The 22245-nt window shown below is 39.7% G+C and overlaps 1 protein-coding gene across 2 annotated transcripts in view; it reads right to left on the minus strand.

Moving 5' to 3' along the window:
• The window catches only part of UBE2QL1 (ubiquitin conjugating enzyme E2 QL1), a 60890-nt gene that overhangs the window by 10185 nt on the left and 28460 nt on the right, over positions 1–22245 (minus strand). The window contains exon 2 of one of the 2 annotated variants that reach the window (XM_048839519.2): positions 9855–11183. The exons of the other annotated variant lie outside the window; for it this stretch is intronic. Coding sequence (XP_048695476.1) covers positions 11052–11183 — 132 coding nt within the window. The 3' untranslated portion in view covers positions 9855–11051. Of the gene's footprint in view, positions 1–9854; positions 11184–22245 lie in introns of those variants that run through there. 2 annotated transcript variants of the gene reach the window in all.

Consider the following 22245-nt stretch of genomic DNA (forward strand, 5'->3'; position numbering starts at 1 on the left):
TGCTGCCAAAAGGCAATTAACGGCTGGTGTGTAGCAATGCAGTACCATGTCTTCCAGCACCCAGGAGACATACGGTGATGGTTAGCTGAACGGGCTTCATGCTTGCTGTGGTATGGCATCTGCACAGGTAACTCAAGAAAAAAGGCGCAAAACGATTGTCTGCCCTTGCTTTCACGGAGCGAGGGAGGGAACAGGGACCTGACGGTATGTACCCAGAACAACCCACAACAATGTTTTAGCCCCATCAGGGACTGGGATTTCTACCCAGAATTCAGATGGGTGGTGGAGACTGCAGGAACTGTGTGATAGCCACCCACAGTGCAACGCTCTGGAAGTCGATGGTTGCCTCGGTACTGTGGACACACTCGGCCGATTACATGCACTTAGAGCATTTGTGTGGGGACACACACAATCAACTATATAAAACCGCTTTCTACGAAACTGACTTCTATAAATTCGACCTAATTTCGTAGTGTAGACATACTAGAGAACATGAAACAATGGGTGTTACCATACACACTGTAACGAGAGTGATCACTCAAGGTGAGCTATTACCAGCAGGAGAGCGAGGGGGGGGGGAACCTTTTGTAGTGATTATCAAGGTGGGCCATTTCCAGCAGTTGACAAGTAGTCTGAGGAACAGTGAGGGGTGGGGTGGGGAATAAACATGGGGAAATAGTTTTACTTTGTGGAATGACCCACCCATTCCCAGTCGCTATTCAAGCCTAAATTAATTGTATTCAGTTTGCAAATTAATTCCAATTTAGCAGTCTCTCATTGGAGTCTGTTTTTGAAGTTGTTTTGTTGAAGAATTGCAACTTTTAGGTCTGTAATCAAGTGACCAAAGAGATTGAAGTTTTCTCCAACTGGTTTTTGAATGTTATAATTCTTGACGTCTGATTTGTGTCCATTTATTCTTTTACGTAGAGACTGTCCAGTTTGACCAATGGACATGGCAGAGGGGCATTGCTGGCACATGATGGTATATATCACATTGGTAGATGTGCAGGTGAACGAGCCACTGATAGTGTGGCTGATGTGATTAGGCCCTATGATGGTGTCCCCTGAATAGATATGTGGGCACAGTTGGCAACGGGCTTTGTGACAGGTTTCAGAGTAGCAGCCGTGTCAGTCTGTATCCGCAAAAAGAACAGGAGTACTTGTGGCACCTTAGAGCCTAAGAAATTTATTTTGTGGGCTATGAAAGCTTATGCTCAAACAAATCTGTTAGTCTCTAAGGTGCCACAAGTACTCCTAATAATATGTGGTGACATCTGTAAAGTGCTTGTACTTCAGCATTTAGGGAGCCAATTGCCCACTCTTGGAGAAGAACACTGCATGTGATCTCCAGGCGGTTTGTCAAGCAGTTTCCTTCCATTCTCTCTAGGAGAGGGGAAGACTTTTCAATCTCATACTGGGAGGAGAGGTACAGTCTGGAAAGCCATTGTGCCCTACCTTCTGCAGAGAAATTAGAATTAAATCCTACTTTTCTCAAACCCATTGTACTCTAAGGTTTCAGAGTAACAGCCGTGTTAGTCTGTATTCGCAAAAAGAAAAGGAGTACTTGTGGCACCTTAGAGACTCAAATAAATTGGTTAGTCTCTAAGGTGCCACAAGTACTCCTTTTCATTGTACTCTAAGGAGATTTGCACTTGGATTTGTAACTGTATTTCTGTAGCTAGTGCATTGGTGTAAATCCTAATGAAGACATGCTGCACCAACAGAGTGGGGCTTGCACCAGAGATTGTCGCTTGATAATGTGCTGGGCATAGAACAGAGGATACCATACACATCAGCAGCTTCCCATTTCTACTCGTTTTCAATTCCAGCCCCACCATATACATAGGAGGGGCTTTTGCAGCCTGGGGGAAGAGGGTAAATAAACACTGATCAGTGCTTCCCACCTCCTGTATCCTCTCTCAATCCCCTCAGCTTTATCTCCCCTCCCTCAGCACAAAGGGAGGAAAACTTCCTTCCACTACTTTTTAATTTCTGTGTATGTAAAGTTTGCGGGTATAGTTCACTCCTAGACTCAGCTGTGTTTTTGATTAAGGGTGACATTATATTAATTATTTCCCAAGAATAATGTCTGTTGTATTATGGAAAAAGCAGTTTTCATCTATTTTAATGATTTCATTGTAATATACAAAAATAAGTTTTAAAATAATGAAGGAAGATTCTTTCAAAGGAGATAATTTGTGTAACTACCTGCATATGAGCCAGTTCATTACACCTGAACATATTACTAAAAACAATTTTGATAATTAAAGTAGTTATCCCAAAATACTGTTATAGCAGAAGTAATTTCATAATAACAATAGAAATTACATCCAAGTTAAGGAATAATATGATTTTGTTATGTTAACACATATTATCAGAATTACATGATTCCAACGTCTGTGCAAAAATTGTTACTTCTTTAGGAGTTGTTCACTTTCAATGCACTAATACATTATATTATGGGTTTTGTGCTGAATTCACAGTTGTAGCTATGTTGAGAACCTTTGAGGGTGAATCTGTGGTAAACAAGTCTACAAATCTTTTTAATGCAAATGACAGCTCAAGGAGAAGTCTTTTAAATCACACAGACACTTAATTAGATTTGGTTCAGTTACATTTCACTGATTTTTATGGAGAATACTCGTGACATGCCTCAAAGACTTCATTTAGTGAACCACAAATAATTTAAATCACAAAAGATCATAGAGTAAAAAAACACAGAATAGCTGATAACATAAGATAATGTATGTTAATATACTGGCAACCACTGAGATTAGACCAGGAAGTTTTTTATAGGGTGCAGAGATAATTCTGAATTCTCACTTTGTGAAACACATCCACAATGTATATGCTCCTTCCTACATTAAAATTTACTTGTCACCTCAGCTGAAAGGAATAGGATTCCTGAGATGGTATTTTTGTAATAACATAGACTGAAGATATCATTAAAAATAAATCAAGATACCAGCTGCTGGCAATAATGCGACTAATGTCATCACTGTGCTGCTGTCATTATGGTGTTACATTTTGGAGGTTAGAAGATAAAGCAAGTAGGAAAAAGAACAAGTCGGATATCCAAACTATATTGTTTCTAATTTTTCTTTGTGAACTGTGTTATCATTGATTGGCCTTAGGCTTGGTGGTATGAGAAAGCATTTATGCTTCTACATAATATGACACATGACAGTATATTATTTGAGTGCTGTAGAAGAAAATTCAGGATTTTTAAAATGAATTTAAATGACACATTACAATGGTTCTTTAGAATATTAGTGTATAACTCATATAGTCAAATTCAGAGGTGACATATGGAGATACAAGTTACACATGGATATAAGTATACATTGGTGACATGTAAAGAATACAGAAGATGCTAATAGGAGAGTGTAAGATAATTAAATATGCTATATCTTCTTTATTTTATAACTTCTTGCAAAGTCCTTCTGGCCGCTGTTCCTGCTGCAACACCTCCCTTCTGCACCCTTGGATGTATAAATTACAGCAGTCTACAGCCCTTCTCCACTACAGCTGTGTTGATATTAGTGAGTGACTTTCTTTCAACCTAGTTGTCCTTTGACCTAGTTTGAAAATCATTCCATTTTGTAGTGCACACAAATGCTTGTCCCTAAACCGTGCTAAAATTCACAATGCAGAGACACATTTATCATCCCATCTATGCTGCAAAATGGAACCCTGGTCAGGGATCATAGAATAATAGAAGATTAGGGTTGGAGGAGACTTGAGGAGGTCATCTAATCCAACTCCAACTAAATCATCCCAGCCAGGGCTTTGTCAAGCCGGGCCTTAAAAACCTCTAAGGATGGAGATTCCACCACCTCCCTAGGTAACACATTCCACTGCTTCACCACCCTCCTAGTGAAAGAGTTTTTCCTCATGTCCAACCTAGACCTCCCCCACTGCAACTTGAGACCATTGATTTTTGTTCTGTCATGCCACCACTGGGAACAGCCTAGCTCCAACCTCTTTGGAACCCCGCACTGTTCTAAACACAACAGTTGGCTTCAGTGGGACTACCTAGGGAAGTAAGCATTATGTGTGATAGTATTTGTAGTAAAATTGGACTACAAGAAAGATAAGCCAGGAGATCATCTCTGAGGAGCTGAAATTTTGGATCTGGGTGCTCCCTGAATAGACTCATTTATTCTAGAGTGGTGCCTGAGGCAAATTCTGAGAATCCTTTAATCCGTGAGGCTTCTTAGTATCTGAGATCTATTTCTAGATGCCCAGAGAACAAGAACAAGATGGCTTCTGGAGATGTGTCTCCACAGGAAGTAACATACTATTACTTCTGTGGTTTCTCCACTTGTGTATGATTTCATTGAGAGTCCTCTCCACTAACCTTATGGTCTCTTTACCCAATGTCCATATGCAGTTTTGTGGCCTTCTCAATCCTGGAGTCTGTCTGCTTAGAGCTAAACCCCATCTTCAAACTTCCATCTTCCTTAAGAGACATGGTTTCTGAAAGCCCATCTGGTTTTGGAAGGGTAGATGGAAAATGATATTCCTGAACAGGCTGCTTCATCTTCCTCCTTACCAGATGGTGCTACAGAAAGCTCAATTATCTGGTGATTTACAAGGATGCTTGGCAGAATTCAATTTTTATTTTTTTATTATTTTGATGAATAATATCAATGTTTATTTTTTGGCTTTTTTAGTTTTCTCTACTTACATTTTCACACTTGTGGAGAAATTATAGGAGGGTCAGACAATGGAGGGTCAGACAATAAATATTTAATGACAGTAGACACTGAAATTTTTAAAAAATTAAAGCTTTATAACCATTAAACCACAAACTGTCAACTTCATATGTCAAAATATACAAAGTAAATAGCCAAAAATCAAACTCTAAGAAGTTCTCAAGCAGCATTTCTTACTTTCCCTATCTGTACATTTCAATTATTGTCAATAGAAATATTTTTGTTGGTTTGTATGTGTAGGGTGAAGGAGACATTTACAGATAAAAATCTAATCCTTCCAAGCCTATTTAGAGAGGTTCCTGGAGCTCTTACGTTGGAATATGGAGGAACCTGGTGTTGAACTCTCCATTGTGCAGGAGAAATCCCTTTAATAGCCTGAAACTTAGACAGAAAGGGGAAATGGCCAGTCCTCTTAGTGAGGTCTCCTGGGCCACTTCAAGATCTGTGACAGATACATGCCTCCAGGCATAAAAAAAAGGGGGTGGGGCTGATAGGCTGCATTACATTCAATGGCATGGCTTCAACTTTTTGAATACCCATCTTATACCAAGATCTTTGGTTGTCACAACTGTCACAAAAAGGACAAAGCAAAGGAGTGTCTCTTGTTTCATTTCCCAGGACACAAAGAAAACTGACATTTTATGACTATGAGTTTTTATTGGAGCCCCTTCTGTGTAATATATTAGCATGTAGGCAACCCCCCATGATAGTTTCCCATGCCAGGGTCTGGCACAGACACTTTTTCTGAACCTCCTTTTTGTCTATTTTCTCACTCTTTTGTCATTTTCTCTCTTTTTTCCATCTTGTTCATTTTTCTTCCCTATAAACCATTTTTTCTGCATTTGCTGTCCATTTTTATTCTGGTTTCCACTTCATACTACCTCTCTCTCAGTTCTCCCGTTCCTCCTCCATCTCTGTTTGCCTACCCCTTCTCCCAGTTTTCTCCTCTTTTATTCTCCTTTTGGCCTTGTCTAGAGTAGGAAAATTAGTACCTGTTCTTCAGCAACAGCATACATGCAGTATTGCTATAAATAGCATAAGTGTTATTGTAGGCAGAGCTCAGATGTTTTTCTATCAAGATATACCTGTGACACTAAGAGCACCCTAGTGTGATATGGTAAAGTGCTCCCTGGTACGTAACAGTAAATCTCAGCCGGCCTGATCAGCTTGATATACCTCACACACCATTGTTATGATATTTATTTAAAAGGTGTCTTGTAATGTATCATTTGAAAACTAATACACTGCTCATTAATATCACTGTGAAATTTATGTAAATACTGTATGTAAAATTATTGATATTCTCTGATATAATGGTTTGGAAACAGACAAAGGAAGCAAAATAGGTTTTTTTCCAGACAAAGGGTAAGGTAAATACCTCTTTGGTTCAGTTGCAAACCAAGCCAGGTGTGATCATAGACAAGGATAATGGGCTATTCACTTGCATCAGAGATTGCAGGAAGATCATTTGCATTGTAAAATTCAGGAGACTGCAAAATTAACATGGTGCTGTCTCTTGGTGGACACAGACAGCTGAGCAAAGCTGAAACCCCAGGAGGGCTTCTTGACTTTGAAATTAAAGCTAAATTTTGGGGATATAAGGAACTGCTGAAAGACAGCGGGGGCATCCATCCCTTGAGGGAACAAAGAAACCAGCATTATTCTGTGAGGGTTGGATCCTGGGTGGAACAGCCAGCCTGCTGGAGAATGCTGAAAACTTTGTGTGAGTAAGATACTAGGTTAGGCAAAACTGCATCTTGCTAGAATTAAGTTTTAAACAGTAGAAAATGTGTTATTTCTGTTTAGTTTATTTTTGTTTGTAACCCTTTCATATCTCTTACACTGGAACTTGAAATCACTTACATCTATGTTCTTTGCTAATAAACTTATTCTTGTCTTATTACAAACTGTCTCAGTGCTGTGTATTAAGATGGATTGTACCACCCCAGCTGAGCTAACAAGCTGCTGTGTGTACTGGCTCTTTGGAGGCAGTGAACTTGGTGTTACCTCTGTGAATGTCCACTACACTATGGCTTATGTCAGCATAACTTATGTCACTCAGGAGTGTGAATAAGACCCGCCCCTCGAGCGACATAAGTTACACTGACATAAGCGCTGGTGTGAACTGCACTATGTGGCGGGACAGCTTCTCCCCCCAAAATAGCAACTGCTGCTCTTGGAGGTGATTTTATTATGCTGATGGGAGAGCTCCCATTCGCATACAGCATCTTCACCACTGTATGTGTAGACATGCCCTAAGAGGGACTGGACACTGCAGTGGAGATGGTTTTGGGAGATTTGGGACAATGAGAATTGTTGGGGTCAACCAAAATGGAGTAACTGAATGGGTGGAATAGCTTTTAACCTTTGTGCTGTGAGCAGGCTCCTGGTGTCAGGGCTCTGAGCCAAAGCTGCACAGACTAAAGAACACAAAGTTACAGGGCAGGCAGTGACAGAACCCTTTACTGGTCTGGGTGAACCCCTAAGGCATCACAACACCATTCCTACTGTAGAAATCCCCTCTTTCTGTATATCTTATTTACCTTTCTAATTCCCTACTCCTCTCCCTTTCCCTTCAGTCTTAAGTGCTGTCCCTAAAGTTCCCCATTATTCCCCTTGCTGTGTCCTCTCTCTTTATACTGTTCCTCTATCAGGGATGTTCCTCTCTCTGCACTTTGGGAGCCAGCTCACCCTGCCCTGTTTGGAGACTGCACCTCTCCTTTTCCCCCATCCCACAGTCTCCGCTTCTGTCACCCATCGCTTCCCCACGGCTGCCACCATGCAGCACTCTTCTCTCCAATCCTTTCAAGGGCTTGGCATTGTATGAAGCACTCCAAACGCCTGGTCCACTGCTTCCGCTGCTCTACAGCTCTGACTGATATGGAGATAGCTGCCTTCTAGTTATGGGAGTATGATTTTTAGCAGCAATGCCCCTTGTTTTGCCAACTATTTAAAATAACATTTGAAAGTATGTATATATATATATATATTTTAAAAATACATAAATAGGTGTGAGGAACCTATCATCTACACTGTTTTATTTCACAGAACCCTTTAATTAAACATGAAATACATGATTCTCAGGAAGAATGGTCACCATTTATCCAGAAGGGGTCTCTGGGTCAAGTGGCCTTATCGGTAAAGAACCTGGACAAAGGAGACCAATAGACTAAGACTAACCTGGCCTCCTGTCTAGGATACTGGGGGTGAAGACTTGGCTACCTGGCTACTTGACCTTTAGCTAAAGACCCCTCAGGAGACACTGTTCTCTACATAAAGACCTTATTGAGCTTAATGAAAATACAAAGGCTCTTTGCAGCATTTCCAAAACAAAACATTTTGACATTTACTTTCTTCTTTGACCATAACTATTTGCCAGAATGTCCCAAATAGTTTGTCACATTAAATTGGTATTATCATGCCTGTGGGTATCTCAAAACCATGGGTTCCACTTAAAGGCAATAACAGCAACAGTGTTAGGATTTTTTTTTTCTTTTTGGATGTGTAGGGATAGCTCAGTGGTTTGAGCACTGGCCTTCTAAACCCAGGGTTGTGAGTTCAATCCGTGAGGGGGCCATTTAGGGATCTGGGGCAAAAATAAGGGACGGTATTTGGTCTGGTCCTACTTTGAGCAGGGGGTTGGACTAGATGACCTCAGGACCTTTACAACGCTGATATTCTATGTTTAAAATAATGAGTTGATAGGAAAAAAAGGACAGAGAATAAATCACAGAGATAGTAACATTCCCCAGTGGATTTACCTCAGCATTATAGATTGCTTTTAACAGAATTCTGATGTGATGTGTGTAGTAAGTGTTCTAAGAAATAACCCATTAGCAGGAAAATCTCTCTCACTCCTTTTAGTGCTCAATGTTTCTAGCACTTAGTAACCATGGTGGAGGTTGCAAGTTATTTGATGCCTAACAAAATATATTAGCTTCTTTTTCCGCAACAGAAACAAACAAAGCAAAAAAAAAAAAAGATCAAGTTTATAAAAATAAATACATCAAACAAATAGATGACTATAAATTTTTTGAGCTGTACATTCTGCACTTGAATGCTGTGTGTGACTCATCACTGAACGGAGATGATAAATAGGTCCTAGGGAGAAATTCTCATTTATGTATTTGTATCATGGTAGCACCCTAAATCACAAATCAGGATAAGATAAAATTTTTCCAAGCTGTATACAAAATAGAGTAAAAGACAGTCCTGTCCATAATTAGTGTTTAATTAAGGCAAGACATACCAAATGGCTGTAACAAACGAAGGAGGAAGGGTGAGGGAAACCATAATAAAAACATGTGTTTTCATAGGCCAGCTAAGTAAACAACTAAATGGTTTTGAGACTGTCATTTTGCCAAAATATATATAGATAAACAAACAAACAAAACAATCAGAAGTCCCTACATCCATTTACTTAGGCACTATCATCTGTCAGTTTCCCGTAGGTTGTTGGAAGAAGTGGGTCTTGCAGAAGAGGGATTTGGAGAAGGGGGTAATGGCTTTATGGAATAATTTGGGGAGGATGTTTTGCATAGAAGACGTGGGGCAGAAGAAAGCACAAAGATGCTTATGAGAGAACTGGACAAGGGGGCAATGGAGGCTGGCAGCATTGGTGCAGGGGTGGAGGGGGTGAAGGGAACACAATAAAATTCTTTTGCAAAATGAGTCAGATACTTTTAAGGTTGATTAATGCATTTTTGCTTCTCCAATTAAGAGATGACAGGCAAACATGTGCTGTACTGGCCCTACAACACTCTGATTTATAGTTAATTCATTTGTGCTTTTCTGTTCTGTGCAGCTTTAAATCAAGCCAAAACCCCACAAAGCACCATAAATAGTTAGAAATGAAGACTTCTTCCGTGCCGTTAAAATGTAACCAGAGACTGTTCAGCCATTTTGATTAAAAGCAGTGGCCTACTCTTGTGTTAGGCATGTAATGGAGAGTTCTCTAAAAACACATTATATTTTTTTTCCGGACTGCATTTTACAATCAATAATGTCCTGCTTTCTATTAAAAATGCTGCCAGAGCAGGCATTATGTATCAGTAAGATTTCTAGTGTTTCACAGTAATACATCTAATAATCTGAAAAGAAAATTAGCCTAAAATGATTGAAATCTTGAGGCAATGAAACGGTATTGGTGATTTTATTCAGAATGTGTCCAATATGATTTTCCATTTGGATTCCACATTTTTAAGCTGTTTCAATATATTATTATAAACATTATCTCCAGATTTTATGGAGTCTTAGAAAGTTTTTAAATTATTGAACAAAAGAGAAAAATTAAATCTTAATGATTAAATAACAGGACATTTATATACATCAGTGGGTTTTCTCAGATACGGGGCTCAAAGTACATACAATGTCTATTGAGGAAAAATAAAAAATTCAACCATGCAAATCATCTTTACAAACCAATTGTTCCACTTTCTTTGAAAAATCTGACTTTTACTTTGTTACTGGCACATCATTTAAAAATGACTCATAAATTTTAAAGGTTCATTTATGTTTTTTGGTTTTAGTATTGCCGTTGAAAAGCTGACAGGCAAACATGCTGTTGTAGGAGTACTGCATTGTACTGGGAAGATAAAAACTATTCTACCATCAACGACTTTGAGCCCTATAGTGGGTGCATCTGGTATCTGACATATCACCTGATCTAATCACACTGGTTTATCTCTGAACAACAGCATACCACAATACCAGCATAGATAGAACAATTTGACCAATTGCGTGATTTCATTTAACAGTTTTTCAACACCAGAATCTTTCATTGTTATAATTCTGCTTTTATGAATTAAAGGTCATATATAGAGCACACATGAGGTCTAAATTTAGTCACAGCAGACCACAGCTCCACATAAAGACACATCTTCAAGTTATGTTGACCTGCTAGGAAACAAAGATAAACAGCACAGCAAACATGTACCTGCAATGCACTGCTGCCCTATTAAATATTAACTGCTTCGTTTCTACATTTAAATGAACTGAGCAGTAATGGATGGAATTTCCAGTACTGATGTCTGGTGCTGCTGTCATGGAAAGAAGACGAAGACAATAAGGCCTGCATGGGGCAAATGACACAATCATAACATCCGCTCTAAAGTGACTTAAAGATGACCATTCGCCAGTCCTAAAACATAATCCTAAACAGCATTTGTTTTCTCTCCCTCTGTAAATAGATCAAATTATTTAAATGTCTCCTTGACATTCATGGTATCTAACAGAAGCTGAAGTAGAAAAGGATGGGTGGTGTACAGCACTGAGGAGATAGCATAGTACTTGGTTTTGTTGTTTTGTTTAGCATTGATGTGCAGGGTGCAAATATCAGCCATCAGAAACGGGAGGAGTGACCCACCCATATTTTTCATGGGTCTTCACTAAACTCTTAAATGTTGCTTCAGCTTCCTTACGACTGAAGGACTTTTTTGATTTGCCAGCTTTTCTGCAGATACGGCCCTGCACCAAAGAAAGAGAAAACATTCATTAAAGAGGTGAACACACAGGTCCATTCCAATTTAAGCACTGAACAAGTAAAAACAATAAGAATTCACAAATGGTATGTCATAAAACACTCAGTTGGTATTAGTATTACACCCTTATGTCCTCTGTCTGATCACAAATGCTTGAGTAGGTCTGACTGTCCACCCAGCAGAGAACAACGATACTCAACATTGTTAGAAGACAGGCAGACACACAAAAGCAGCCCCTTATTATAAAATAGCTAACTGCTGAATAATGGGAACAGGGAGAAAGGTAGATGGCTTTCAGGAAATCTCCTACCGCTATATAGATGTAAAAGCACATTTGCGAATTGAGAGGGCTCAAGTTCTGCAGCTTTCCCCACCAACACTGTTACTAATCTTCTCCTTTGCCCTTCCCAATTCCCTCCCACCAACTTAGTCTGGTGCCTCCCTAAGGCATATCAGCCCCAGGGGTTGGAAAATGCTTTCTTAATGACCCAAGATTGTGTAAAAGCTCAAATAATGCCATACATGATTATTGTCATTAATATTTACAGTAGATCAAATTATGATTTACGGACAAATCAATGAGTATTAATGAATTATATTCTTATTGAGGTTACTAATGCCCTTCTTTTCCTCTGCAAACAGGAAAATGTTATTTTTCATGGTTGATTAAATGCTGTTTCCAATGTAAAAAAGTAGCTTGCAATATGAATGTGCTTTTAAGTGTATCCTGTATTATACCCAAATGCTGCAAAGCACACGATTCCTAGTTATCTGTTAATTTTTCTGTAATCAGACCGTCTCCATATAAATTCATTTTTAATATAAATGTGCAATTTACCAATAAACAGCCCAATCCTGCACTTCTCTGGAATACTGTGATTTACTACCATGTGTGGTATGGAACTTATGCAGGATAGTAAGTGCCAGTCCTAATAAAAAACATGAATATCATGCAATCCATGCCTTCTGTGCATCATGAAAAAGGTCATGTGTTGTCCATTAATAATGCTCTGAATGATCCAGTCCTCCATAAATAATTTATGACTAAAATACTCAAAGATATTCTCCAGAGGAAACTGCCAACATGGTAAATTGTCCCAGTGATAGCATAGTAACATCACTAAACAACAGGACACCTTTCCTGCTGATTCAGCATAGTTTCCCTCTGATAATCTGAACTGAAAAAAATAAATGGACCAACACCCAGCCCTATTCTTTCTTAAATATAAGAACAGACTTAGTGTAATATTCCCAATTGGATTTAAAAGACCAACCTGCCCATTTCTATTTTTGTGACTTATGCATATCATTAATTTTATGATAAATGAAAATCTAGAAATTCAAACTCCTTGCATCTTCGTTAAGGCAGAATTAAACATGGGTATCAAATGTCTGACAGGACACTATTTCAAATGCATGTTTGACATGACACCCAAGTAATAGGTTGTTAACAGCTTATCCCATATAATAATTGTAGAATAATTTTGCACCTTTGCTGAGAGTATGAATTCAATTATTTGTGAAATCAGCAGGCTAAACAGACACTAGACAATAATATAACTACAAATGTATTCCACTATACAATAATATTGATCTTAAAAATGCTAATTTGTATTGCATATATCAGGGGAGGGCAAACTACAGCCCGTGGGCCGGATCCAGCCCATCAGGGCTTTCAATCCGGCCCGTGGGATTGCCAGCCCCGTGGCACAGCAGGGCTAAGACAGGCTCCCTGCCTGCCCTGACCCCGCACCACTCTCGGAAGCAGCTGGCACCACGTCCCTGCAGCCCCTGGGGGGGGGGGGGGGCAGAGGGCTCCGTGCGCTGCCTCACCTGCAGGCACCCCGCAGCCACTACTGGCCGGGAACGGGGAACCATGGTCAATAGGAGCTTCGGGGGTGGTACCCACAGGCGAGGGCAGCACATGGCAGAGTCACTGCCAGACATGTTGGCAACTTCCAGGAGTGGCACGGGGCCAGGGCAGGCAGGGACCCTGCCTTAGCCCCGCTGTGTGACACTGCCACCCCAGAGCCACTTGAGGTAAGTGGCCCCAGACTGGAGCCTGCACCCCAAACCTCTCCTGCACCCTGCACCCCAACCCCTGCCCTGAGCCCCTTTACTCCCTGCCTTGAGCCCCCTGCCCTGAGCCCCCTTCTTCACCTCAACCCCCTCCTGCACCCCAACCCCCTATCCCAGCCCTACATTCATGGCCCTGCACAGATGTGGTCCTCTGGACAAAAAGTTTGCCCACCCCGGCATATTTCCAATAAGTAAAGATTTATTTAGATTATTAAACTACCACTTTATCATAATTGTTTGACAGTCTGATTTGAAAGCCTTTGTTAGATAGAACAAAAATAATCTGATAAGTGGTTGCTCTTGTGCAACAGTGTTACACTGAGCAGTAACCAAGGAATATATCCTATTCTTCTACACTTAGCTGAAAATCGGGATAGGTCACAATTTTTGATTCCCATATTTTGCTCCTGATTTGTTAACCCTCAGTTGATAGACAGAAAAATGGAAATTGGTTTCAGGGAATTAGTGTTCTTTTATTGGTAAGTCTGCATTTCTTGTTGACTTTTAACAATAGCTAAGTAATTTGAACTGAAAATTGCCATCTCTAATTACATGCAACTGATTATACTGAATAAGCAATTGAGTTTGGAGTTAAAATCAAGAGTATAAAAATCAAAATGGAACAAACAACCCCTTCCCTCCCAAGACCTACACCCCAGCAACTGTTAAAGGTTTGAGCATTGGCCTGCTAAACCCAGGGTTATGAGTTCATTCCTTGAGGGGGCCATTTAGGGATCTGGGGGCAAAAATTGGGGATTGGTCCTGCTTTGAACAGGGGGTTGGACTAGATGATCTCCTGAGGTCCCTTCCACCCCTGATATTCTATGATAAAGGTGTTTTAATAGTCACAGACCAGATGTTCTCAAATTGTGATTGGTTGACAACTGGTGGTCCACAGAGCACTTGCTAGTGGATTCCAAAAAACTGACTGATCACATTCTCCTTTTCCTTATTTCTAGCTGCTAACTGCACTAAAAGGCAACTAAAAATGCATTAAACACTGTTCCTACTATTCATTTTCTATTTAAACAATTTTTGTAGTGTCCACAGGGATAGCATGATGTTTCACTTAACTCAATTTTATCACAATGTCCAAAATATTAAAATTAACTGACAGAAAACAAACAAACTAGTCAGGACTGTAAACTGAAAGGAATGAGGATAAAATAGAGAGTTATTTGAAAAGGGTCAGGTCAGGTTTTCTTTTTCTAGAAAGATATCACAATACAGTACAGAAATGTTTCCTATTGCTAATTACTATTAGACGTTAGTAAACTAGTTAATATTAAAATGACATTAAATTCATGTAATAAAACCTCTACCAATGTGGAATTTTTCCCAGTACAGTATATTTTCCAGTGTTCACTTCAAAATGTCTCAAATGATAGGGCTTTTGTTACAATTGCTATGGTATAACTGAGAATTTTAAAGTTTACCTTTTAAAATTGTACTAACACATACATTTGTGTAAATACATTTTCCCAGAAAATATTCATTTTCAGTTTGAGAGAAGTAATATATAAATGCATTTAGTGATATTCAGCATCTTTTCAAATGCTCATGGGTGCAAAATCTACTGTCCCCTTCTTTCCAGAAACACTAATCAGATTGATTTAATGGAAACACAACACATTCTGAATGGTTAATTCAGCTGAGGTAACATTCTGGGTTTGTTTGTTTTTATATTAAATATTTTCTCCTTTTTATCCTAAACCAAACAAGCATAGGGAATGTATTTGTACTTAGAGACACATGAGAAAAAGGAAAAATATGAAGTCTATCAGAAAATGAGTCCAACAGCTTCCACTTAAACTCCCACAGGAACTGATCTAGTTAGACATCAGCATGTTTTAAAAGTCTCATCAACTGAAAGTTTTTGGAACCTGACACATTTTGTCCACTCTTTAATTTCCACAGATGCAGCTATTACCATTCTAGAGGTGCCCAGAAATAGAATTTTTGGGGAAAACATATGCCATATTTTCTCTACAGCAAACAAGCTACACAATATGCAATACAAATAAAATATCAAAGATATAAATTCTGAAATCCCCTCTGATACTAAATGGGGGCTCTGCGACTGTGGGGCCTGTTTTCGTTCCTTTATCCGCTCATGCATCCAGGCAGAGTTCCTCTGGGTGGCATCCCCTGGCTCCTTGGATATCCTTTGAGGAGCAGCGGGTGCTGTCTGGGGTTCTCTGCTCAGTGTCACCTTCAGGTTCCCTAGTTTTGGCCCTTTGACCCTCACACCTGTTCCTGTTATTTTCCTTCGTGGTCCCCTGAATTTAGTTGAGTTCTGGGCTCAGGAGCTCCTCCCCAGACTGGAGGGAAAGGGACTTTTAGCTGTGGGCTGGCTTATGATCCCAGCACCCAATAAGATCATTCTCGTGCTGCCCTCTGGCCCTGCTGTATCACTATATATATATATAACTATTATTATGGTTGCCCCAAATTTCCCACTTGCTTATAACTTGGTAAAACTTTAAGCATTCTGATTGAAATTTTCCATTTTCTATGTCAGCTATCTGCCTCTGGCTCCATCTCCCCCCCCCCGCCCCCAGCTAACTGGTACAGCTGTTTCCAAGAACGCGGCTAGGGAAAAATGTTTTCTTCCCCCATGTTAAAAAATTCTTGAGATCTTTTCTTTGAAATGCTCTAGCATTTCCATGCACTGGAGCAGGAACATGACATTTGTTTGGTGGGGGGCATGGCCTTAGCATCAGGGAGTTCCTTTTGCTATATCTGTGAAAATCCACCCACATTTGCCAAGTTATAAGCCTTTGAAAATGGCAATTCATACAAAGGGTGCTGGAACATTTTTATAGTGAGGGTGCTGAAAGCCATTGAACAAAATTGTAAACCCTGTATATGATGGAAACCACTTCAAGCCAGGGGGTGCTGGCAGTGCCTATGATTCAAACGTTTATAATGGGAAGTATCAGGCAACTTCTTAATGTGTGATACTATCAGCCCCACCTATAATATATTTTAAGGCTGCTATTTGAAAATGTAGCAATCCTAACCTTTGCAGGTGCCTTTTGGCAATTGAACATCGTAAATGGCCAGCACTAGCTGTATCTTGATTGCACATCCTATGCTTTATCTAAACTAGGGTCATCTTTTTTCTTGCCGCTTCCCAGTTCAGGATTGGTAAAACTAAACTAAACAAGGGTGCCATCCCGTAAACTCTAAAGCACATGAATAGTTATTGCTCCCAGGAGCAAGGACTAAGTGCATGACTAAAGATTTGAAGTATCAGGCCCTAATTCATAAAAGACCAATTCTGAGTTGAATTTGATCAAAATGTTCTATAAAACTTAAAAGCAACAAAAAACAAGGAAGCTTTTCATAAAGGCAGTTAAAACAAATGTACCTCCCAAAAGTGCCATCAGCTTTTTCCATATACTACTAAAATATGAATGAATCATTTTTAAGGATTGGTGAGACCCTTTTCATAATGAGCTAATTGAGGTTAAAATAAAGAAATATAGAGGACAACAACACTTCCATTTTTTATCATCATTTATTTATGTAAGCAGAACTTTGAATTGCTTCTTTTTTAAAAAAAGACTTAATTTAGTATATTTAAACACAAGTCAAATTATATTAGCCTTACTGAGATAAACAACCCAATTGACTTCTCTGTGGCTACACATGAAAAAGGCAAGCAGAAATTGGCCATCCACCATTCAGAAATCAGATGTAGGTCCTGCTCCCACTGAAGCCAAAAGCAAAACACCCACTGACTTCAGGGAGCAGGACCAAGCCTTTAAAAAAGATATTCAAAAGCTACACAAAAATATTAAAATATTAGCAGAATTCCACACAAACCATTACTAAGTTAGCCCACATTACCAGCTTTATGGAATAATTTTTCACTTATATATCATGCTATTGGTACTTTGAGAAAATTATTACTGACTTGTAGTTTGGCTATGAAAGACTGTCATGTCAAACAGAAAACTTCAGCAAATGATTTGTGTTTTATATTGAAGCCTCTCATTTTTTTCTCATGTTTTAAAAATATCTAATTTGTTCACAGGATCTGTGCTTAAGTAAGGGGTGTAGGGGCAAAGGCTTTGGTTTTGTGGAACATTGAGGCTCCTACTACGGAGAGAGGTGGCTGTATGGTTCTTGCATCCTCTAGATCAGTAGTAGGGTTACCAATCTCGAGTGATACAGGGGATCCCTGGTATACATTGGGGTTGCATTCTTGAAAAGGGCAACAGATACCAAAATGATGGATATCGGGGAATTTTTCCCCATAGGAAATAATGGCCCAGTTCTCGCCCGCTCTTCTGAGCATGCCTTGTCCCCGCTCCTCCCTCTCCCTCCCAATGCCTCCTGCATGCTGCTGAACAACTGTTTTGCAGAATGCAGGAGACGCTGGGAGGGAGAGGGAGGAGTTGATCGGCGGCCTGTGGGGCCGCTGGTGGATGGAAGGCACTGGGGGGGTTGGTGGGGCAGTTGGTGCTGGCTGCCGGTGGGTGCTAAGCACCCATGGAAAAGCAACGCAAAAGATGAAGCAGCAAGTTGCAAGCGACAGATATACGGATCAGGACCAATGTGAATTGGAACACGTTCTCCTATTGATGAGCAATGGATATTGATGCAAAGGGGGACACATATACCGGGGATCTCCTGTAGATTATCTGGAATAGCAGGAGTGCATAATCATGAAGGGTGAAGGTAATAATGGGGCAATCATGGTACAAACACCCAAATATGTAGACCAACCTCAAGGTGTCATGCACATGACAAATCCAAGGACTAGGAGGCATGTAAGGAAAAAACATTTTTAATTGTCTATATACTAATGATAGCAGCCTAGATAATAAAGAATAGTTGTAAAAGCGGCAAAGAGTCCTGTGCATCTTATAGACTAACAGATGTATTGGAGCATAAGCTTTCATGGGTGAATACCCACTTTGTCAGGGACTCTTTGCCGCTTTTACAGATCCAGACTAACACGGCTACCCCTCTGATAAAGAATAGTTGGAGATGCTTGTGAATGAGAAAAAATATGATACAGCTGATATTACTGAAACTTGGTTGGATAGGTCATATGACTAGAACATAAAAATGGATCGTTGCAACTTGTTTCATAAGGATAGAAAAAAAGGGGGAGGGATGATACTTCAAAGACACTATCACAGGTCACAGACTCATAGACAATTCAGAATCACAGGACCCCAAATGCTTTATGGATTAAAGTTGTAACTAGTAAAACTAAATTTGGGGTACTGGTGGGCATATGTTACAGAGTTCCAAATCTCACTAGAGAACAGGAAAACTGCTCCTTAAACATCAGTTCGTAATATGTAGAAAGAAAAACTGGGTTGTCATGAGTTGACTTCAATTGGGGGGATATTTGCTGGACATCTCATGCAGCCAGTTCCAAAACTTTGTCAGAATTTCTAAAAATCATACATAATTGAACACAAAATACCTTGCACACAACACGGGGTGACTCAGTATTAGTCTCATTCTCATGGACAAAGAAGAGTTGATTGCTAACCTAAAAATTAGCGGTTGTCTGCATACCAGTGACCAGGATCTGACTACCTTTACACTGTCCAAACAGAATATGGCACCACCTAATAATATATATATATATACTTGGAACTATACAAGGACCAAGTTTCCAAATGTAAAGCAATTGTCTGCATAACTGACTGAGAATATTTGTTTAAAGAGGGAAGTGTTAATGACAACTGGGAATTGTTCAAGAATAAGTTACAAGTTAAAAATATAGGTGACTGATAATGGAAGCTAAAGGAACCAATGAAATATCAATGGCCAATAGGATTAAAGACAATAAGAAAACATTTAAAAAACATATCAGGAACAAAAACAAACAAACAATAAAATCCTACGTCAGGTATAGGTCCACTGCTAGATGCAAATGGTAAAACTGTAAATAGGGATATAGAAAATTCAGGAATCCTTAATAGACATCAATGTTCTATATTTGGAATGAAGCGGGAGTCTGTATCTGTCACAAATATAAAGGGAAGGGTAAACCCCTTTAAAATCCCTCCTGGCCAGAGGAAAAATCCTCTTACCTGTAAAGGGTTAAGAAGCTAAAGGTAACCTCGCTGGCACCTGACCAAAATGACCAATGAGGAGACAAGATACTTTCAAAAGCTGGGAGGAGGGAGAAAAACAAAGGGTCTGTGTCTGTCTGTATGATGCTTTTGCCGGGGACAGAACAGGAATGGAGTCTTAGAACTTTTAGTAAGTAATCTAGCTAGGTATGTGTTAGATTATGATTTCTTTAAATGGCTGAGAAAAGAACTGTACTGAATAGAATGACTATTCCTGTCTGTGTGTCTTTTTTGTAACTTAAGGTTTTGCCTAGAGGGATTCTCTATGTTTTGAATCTAATTACCCTGTAAGGTATCTACCATCCTGATTTTACAGAGGTGATTCCTTTACTTCTATTAAAAGTCTTCTTGTAAGAAAACTGAATGCTTTTTCATTGTTCTATCATCCAAGGGTTTGGGTCTGTGGTCACCTATGCAAATTGGTGAGGATTTTTACCAAACCTTCCCCAGGAAGTGGGGTGCAAGGGTTGGGAGGATTTTGGGGGGAAAGACGTGTCCAAACCACGTTTCCCAGTAAACCCAGATAAAGTTTGGTCGTGGCAGTGGAAATCCAAGGGTAAAATAATTTTGTACCTTGGGGAAGTTTAACCTAAGCTGGTAAAAGTAAGCTTAGGAGGTTTTCATGCAGGTCTCCACATCTGTACCCTAGAGTTCAGAGTGGGGAAGGAACCTTGACAGTATCCATCCCATATAATGTTGTGGATGGAAGAGAAACTTTACCATCTATAACAAAAGAAAATGAGAGGAAGCATCTGATACAATTAAAAATTTTAAAATCAAAAGGCTTGGATAGCTTATTCCCAAGATTCTTAAAGGAGCTAGCTGAGAAGCTCTATGAACCATTAATGTTAATTTTTAACAAATATTGGAAAAAAGGGGAAATTCCAAAGGATTGTAGGGCTGCCAATGTAATTCCAATATTTATAAAGGTTAAAGGGGACAACCCAGGAAACTATAGACCAGTAAGCCTCATATTGATCCCAGGTAAAATAAGGAACAATTAATTTGAAGTTATCCACAAAGATTTAGAGACTAAAAATATAATTAATGCCAGACAGCATGGTTTCATGAAAGGTACGTCTTGTCAAACAAACCTGTTGTTTTTTTGACAGGGTTATAGGTCTGGTTGATAAAGGCAAGTGTATTGATATAGTATACCTAGATTTCTCCAAGGCATTTGACTTGCTATCACATAGTATTTTGATTAAAACAGTTGCATTAAATGGAACTAACAGGGCACAGATTAGATGGATTAAAAACTGGCTCACTGACAGATCTCAAAACATATTTGTCAAAGGGGGGGGGATATCAATGAGCAGGGCCGTTTCTAGCAGGATCCATCAGTGATCAGTTCTTGGTTCAAAACTATTCAGTATTTTTATTAACAATCTAGATGATGTTATAACATTATTGCTGGTGAAGGTTTCAGATATCACAAAGATTGGTAGGGTAGTAAATAATGAGGAGGACAAGTTGGGCAAGATTCACAAAGGGACTTAGGTGTTGCAATGCTCAGTGTCACAATGCCTAATTTTAAGTGCCTAGAAAATCATTCGGATTCACGAGGCCTGAGTCAAGTGCTCAAGCTCCCTATACAATGAATGGAGGGAGAGGAGAGCCCGAGAATGGGATTCATGAAAGCCAGCATGCTAGGTGGTTCCCTGTCTAAACTGGCCAATGGGAGAGATGTGTCCTCAATCCCAGTCCTCTCAGGAAGTTTAGCACTTAAATTTAGGTTGGAGGGAGGGGCCTATGTCTGCTTGGAGTTCACAGTTCTGAATACTGTCTGAAGAATTAGGCATTAGAGGAGGATCTCTTTGTAACTTTTAGCCCAGTGATTAGGGTATTCACCTGGGATGTGGGAGACTACCTGGTTCAAGCCCCCCCACTGCCTCAAAAAGAGAAGGCATTTAAACAGGGCTCTGCCACATTACAGGTGGGTGCTATAACCACTGGACTATGGGATATTCTGTTGTGGCACTGCCTCAATAGTTCCAATTTAGATAAATATTCAAAGAGTCATTGAGTGAGAAAAAGAGAGCGAGCACATATAAGAATGAATCTATTACCTGGTAGTTATAGCACTCATGCAATATGTGGGAGACCTAGGATCCAGTCCCCCTGCTCCAATGTACACTAAGTTTAAAAGTTATGAGGGAGGTCCCCCGTCCCTACTGCTGTCTAGTGTGGAATTAAGAATGCTCTGAGCATGCCTACTGGATCGGGACTCACAGGCAAGTTAGGTTGGGGAATGGCTATTTTCCTCCATTTTATGAATCACACTGGTGCTCGAGGCATCTGGACACCTAGAATGAGGGAGCAGTGTGCATGCCTATAGGTGAAATGTAAGTGCCTAGAAATCTTTTACTTCAAAATCTTAAATTCTGAGTGAGTTTAGGAGTCAAGGTTTGACAGCAGCTGAGCAGAGGGATTTTGTAAATTCCAATGGCAGTTAGGTAACCAAGTCACTTTGTGAATTCAGCCCATTATTGTTACAGAGTGACCTGAATACCTGGTCACAATCCATTAAAGGGAATTTTAATACAGGCAAATGCAAGGAAATACATCTGAGAATAAAGAATGTAAGTTAAATCTATAGGATGGGGGACTGCCTTGGAAAGCATTGACTCAGAGAAGAATTGTAGATAAACACCTCATCATGAGCTCTCAGAGCAATGCTGTGGCAAAAAGGTTTAATGCACTCTTTCGGTGTATAAAAAGGGGAATATCAAGAAGAAGTAGGGAAGAGACCTTGCCTCTGTATACAGCAGAAGTAAGACCGTGACTAAAAACCTGTGTCCAGTTTTGGGGTCCACACTACAAGAAGGATGTGGAAACATTGGAGAGAATTCTAAGGAGGGC

This window comes from Caretta caretta, chromosome 2 (genome assembly GCF_965140235.1).
Source record: "Caretta caretta isolate rCarCar2 chromosome 2, rCarCar1.hap1, whole genome shotgun sequence".
NCBI lineage: Eukaryota > Metazoa > Chordata > Testudines > Cheloniidae > Caretta > Caretta caretta.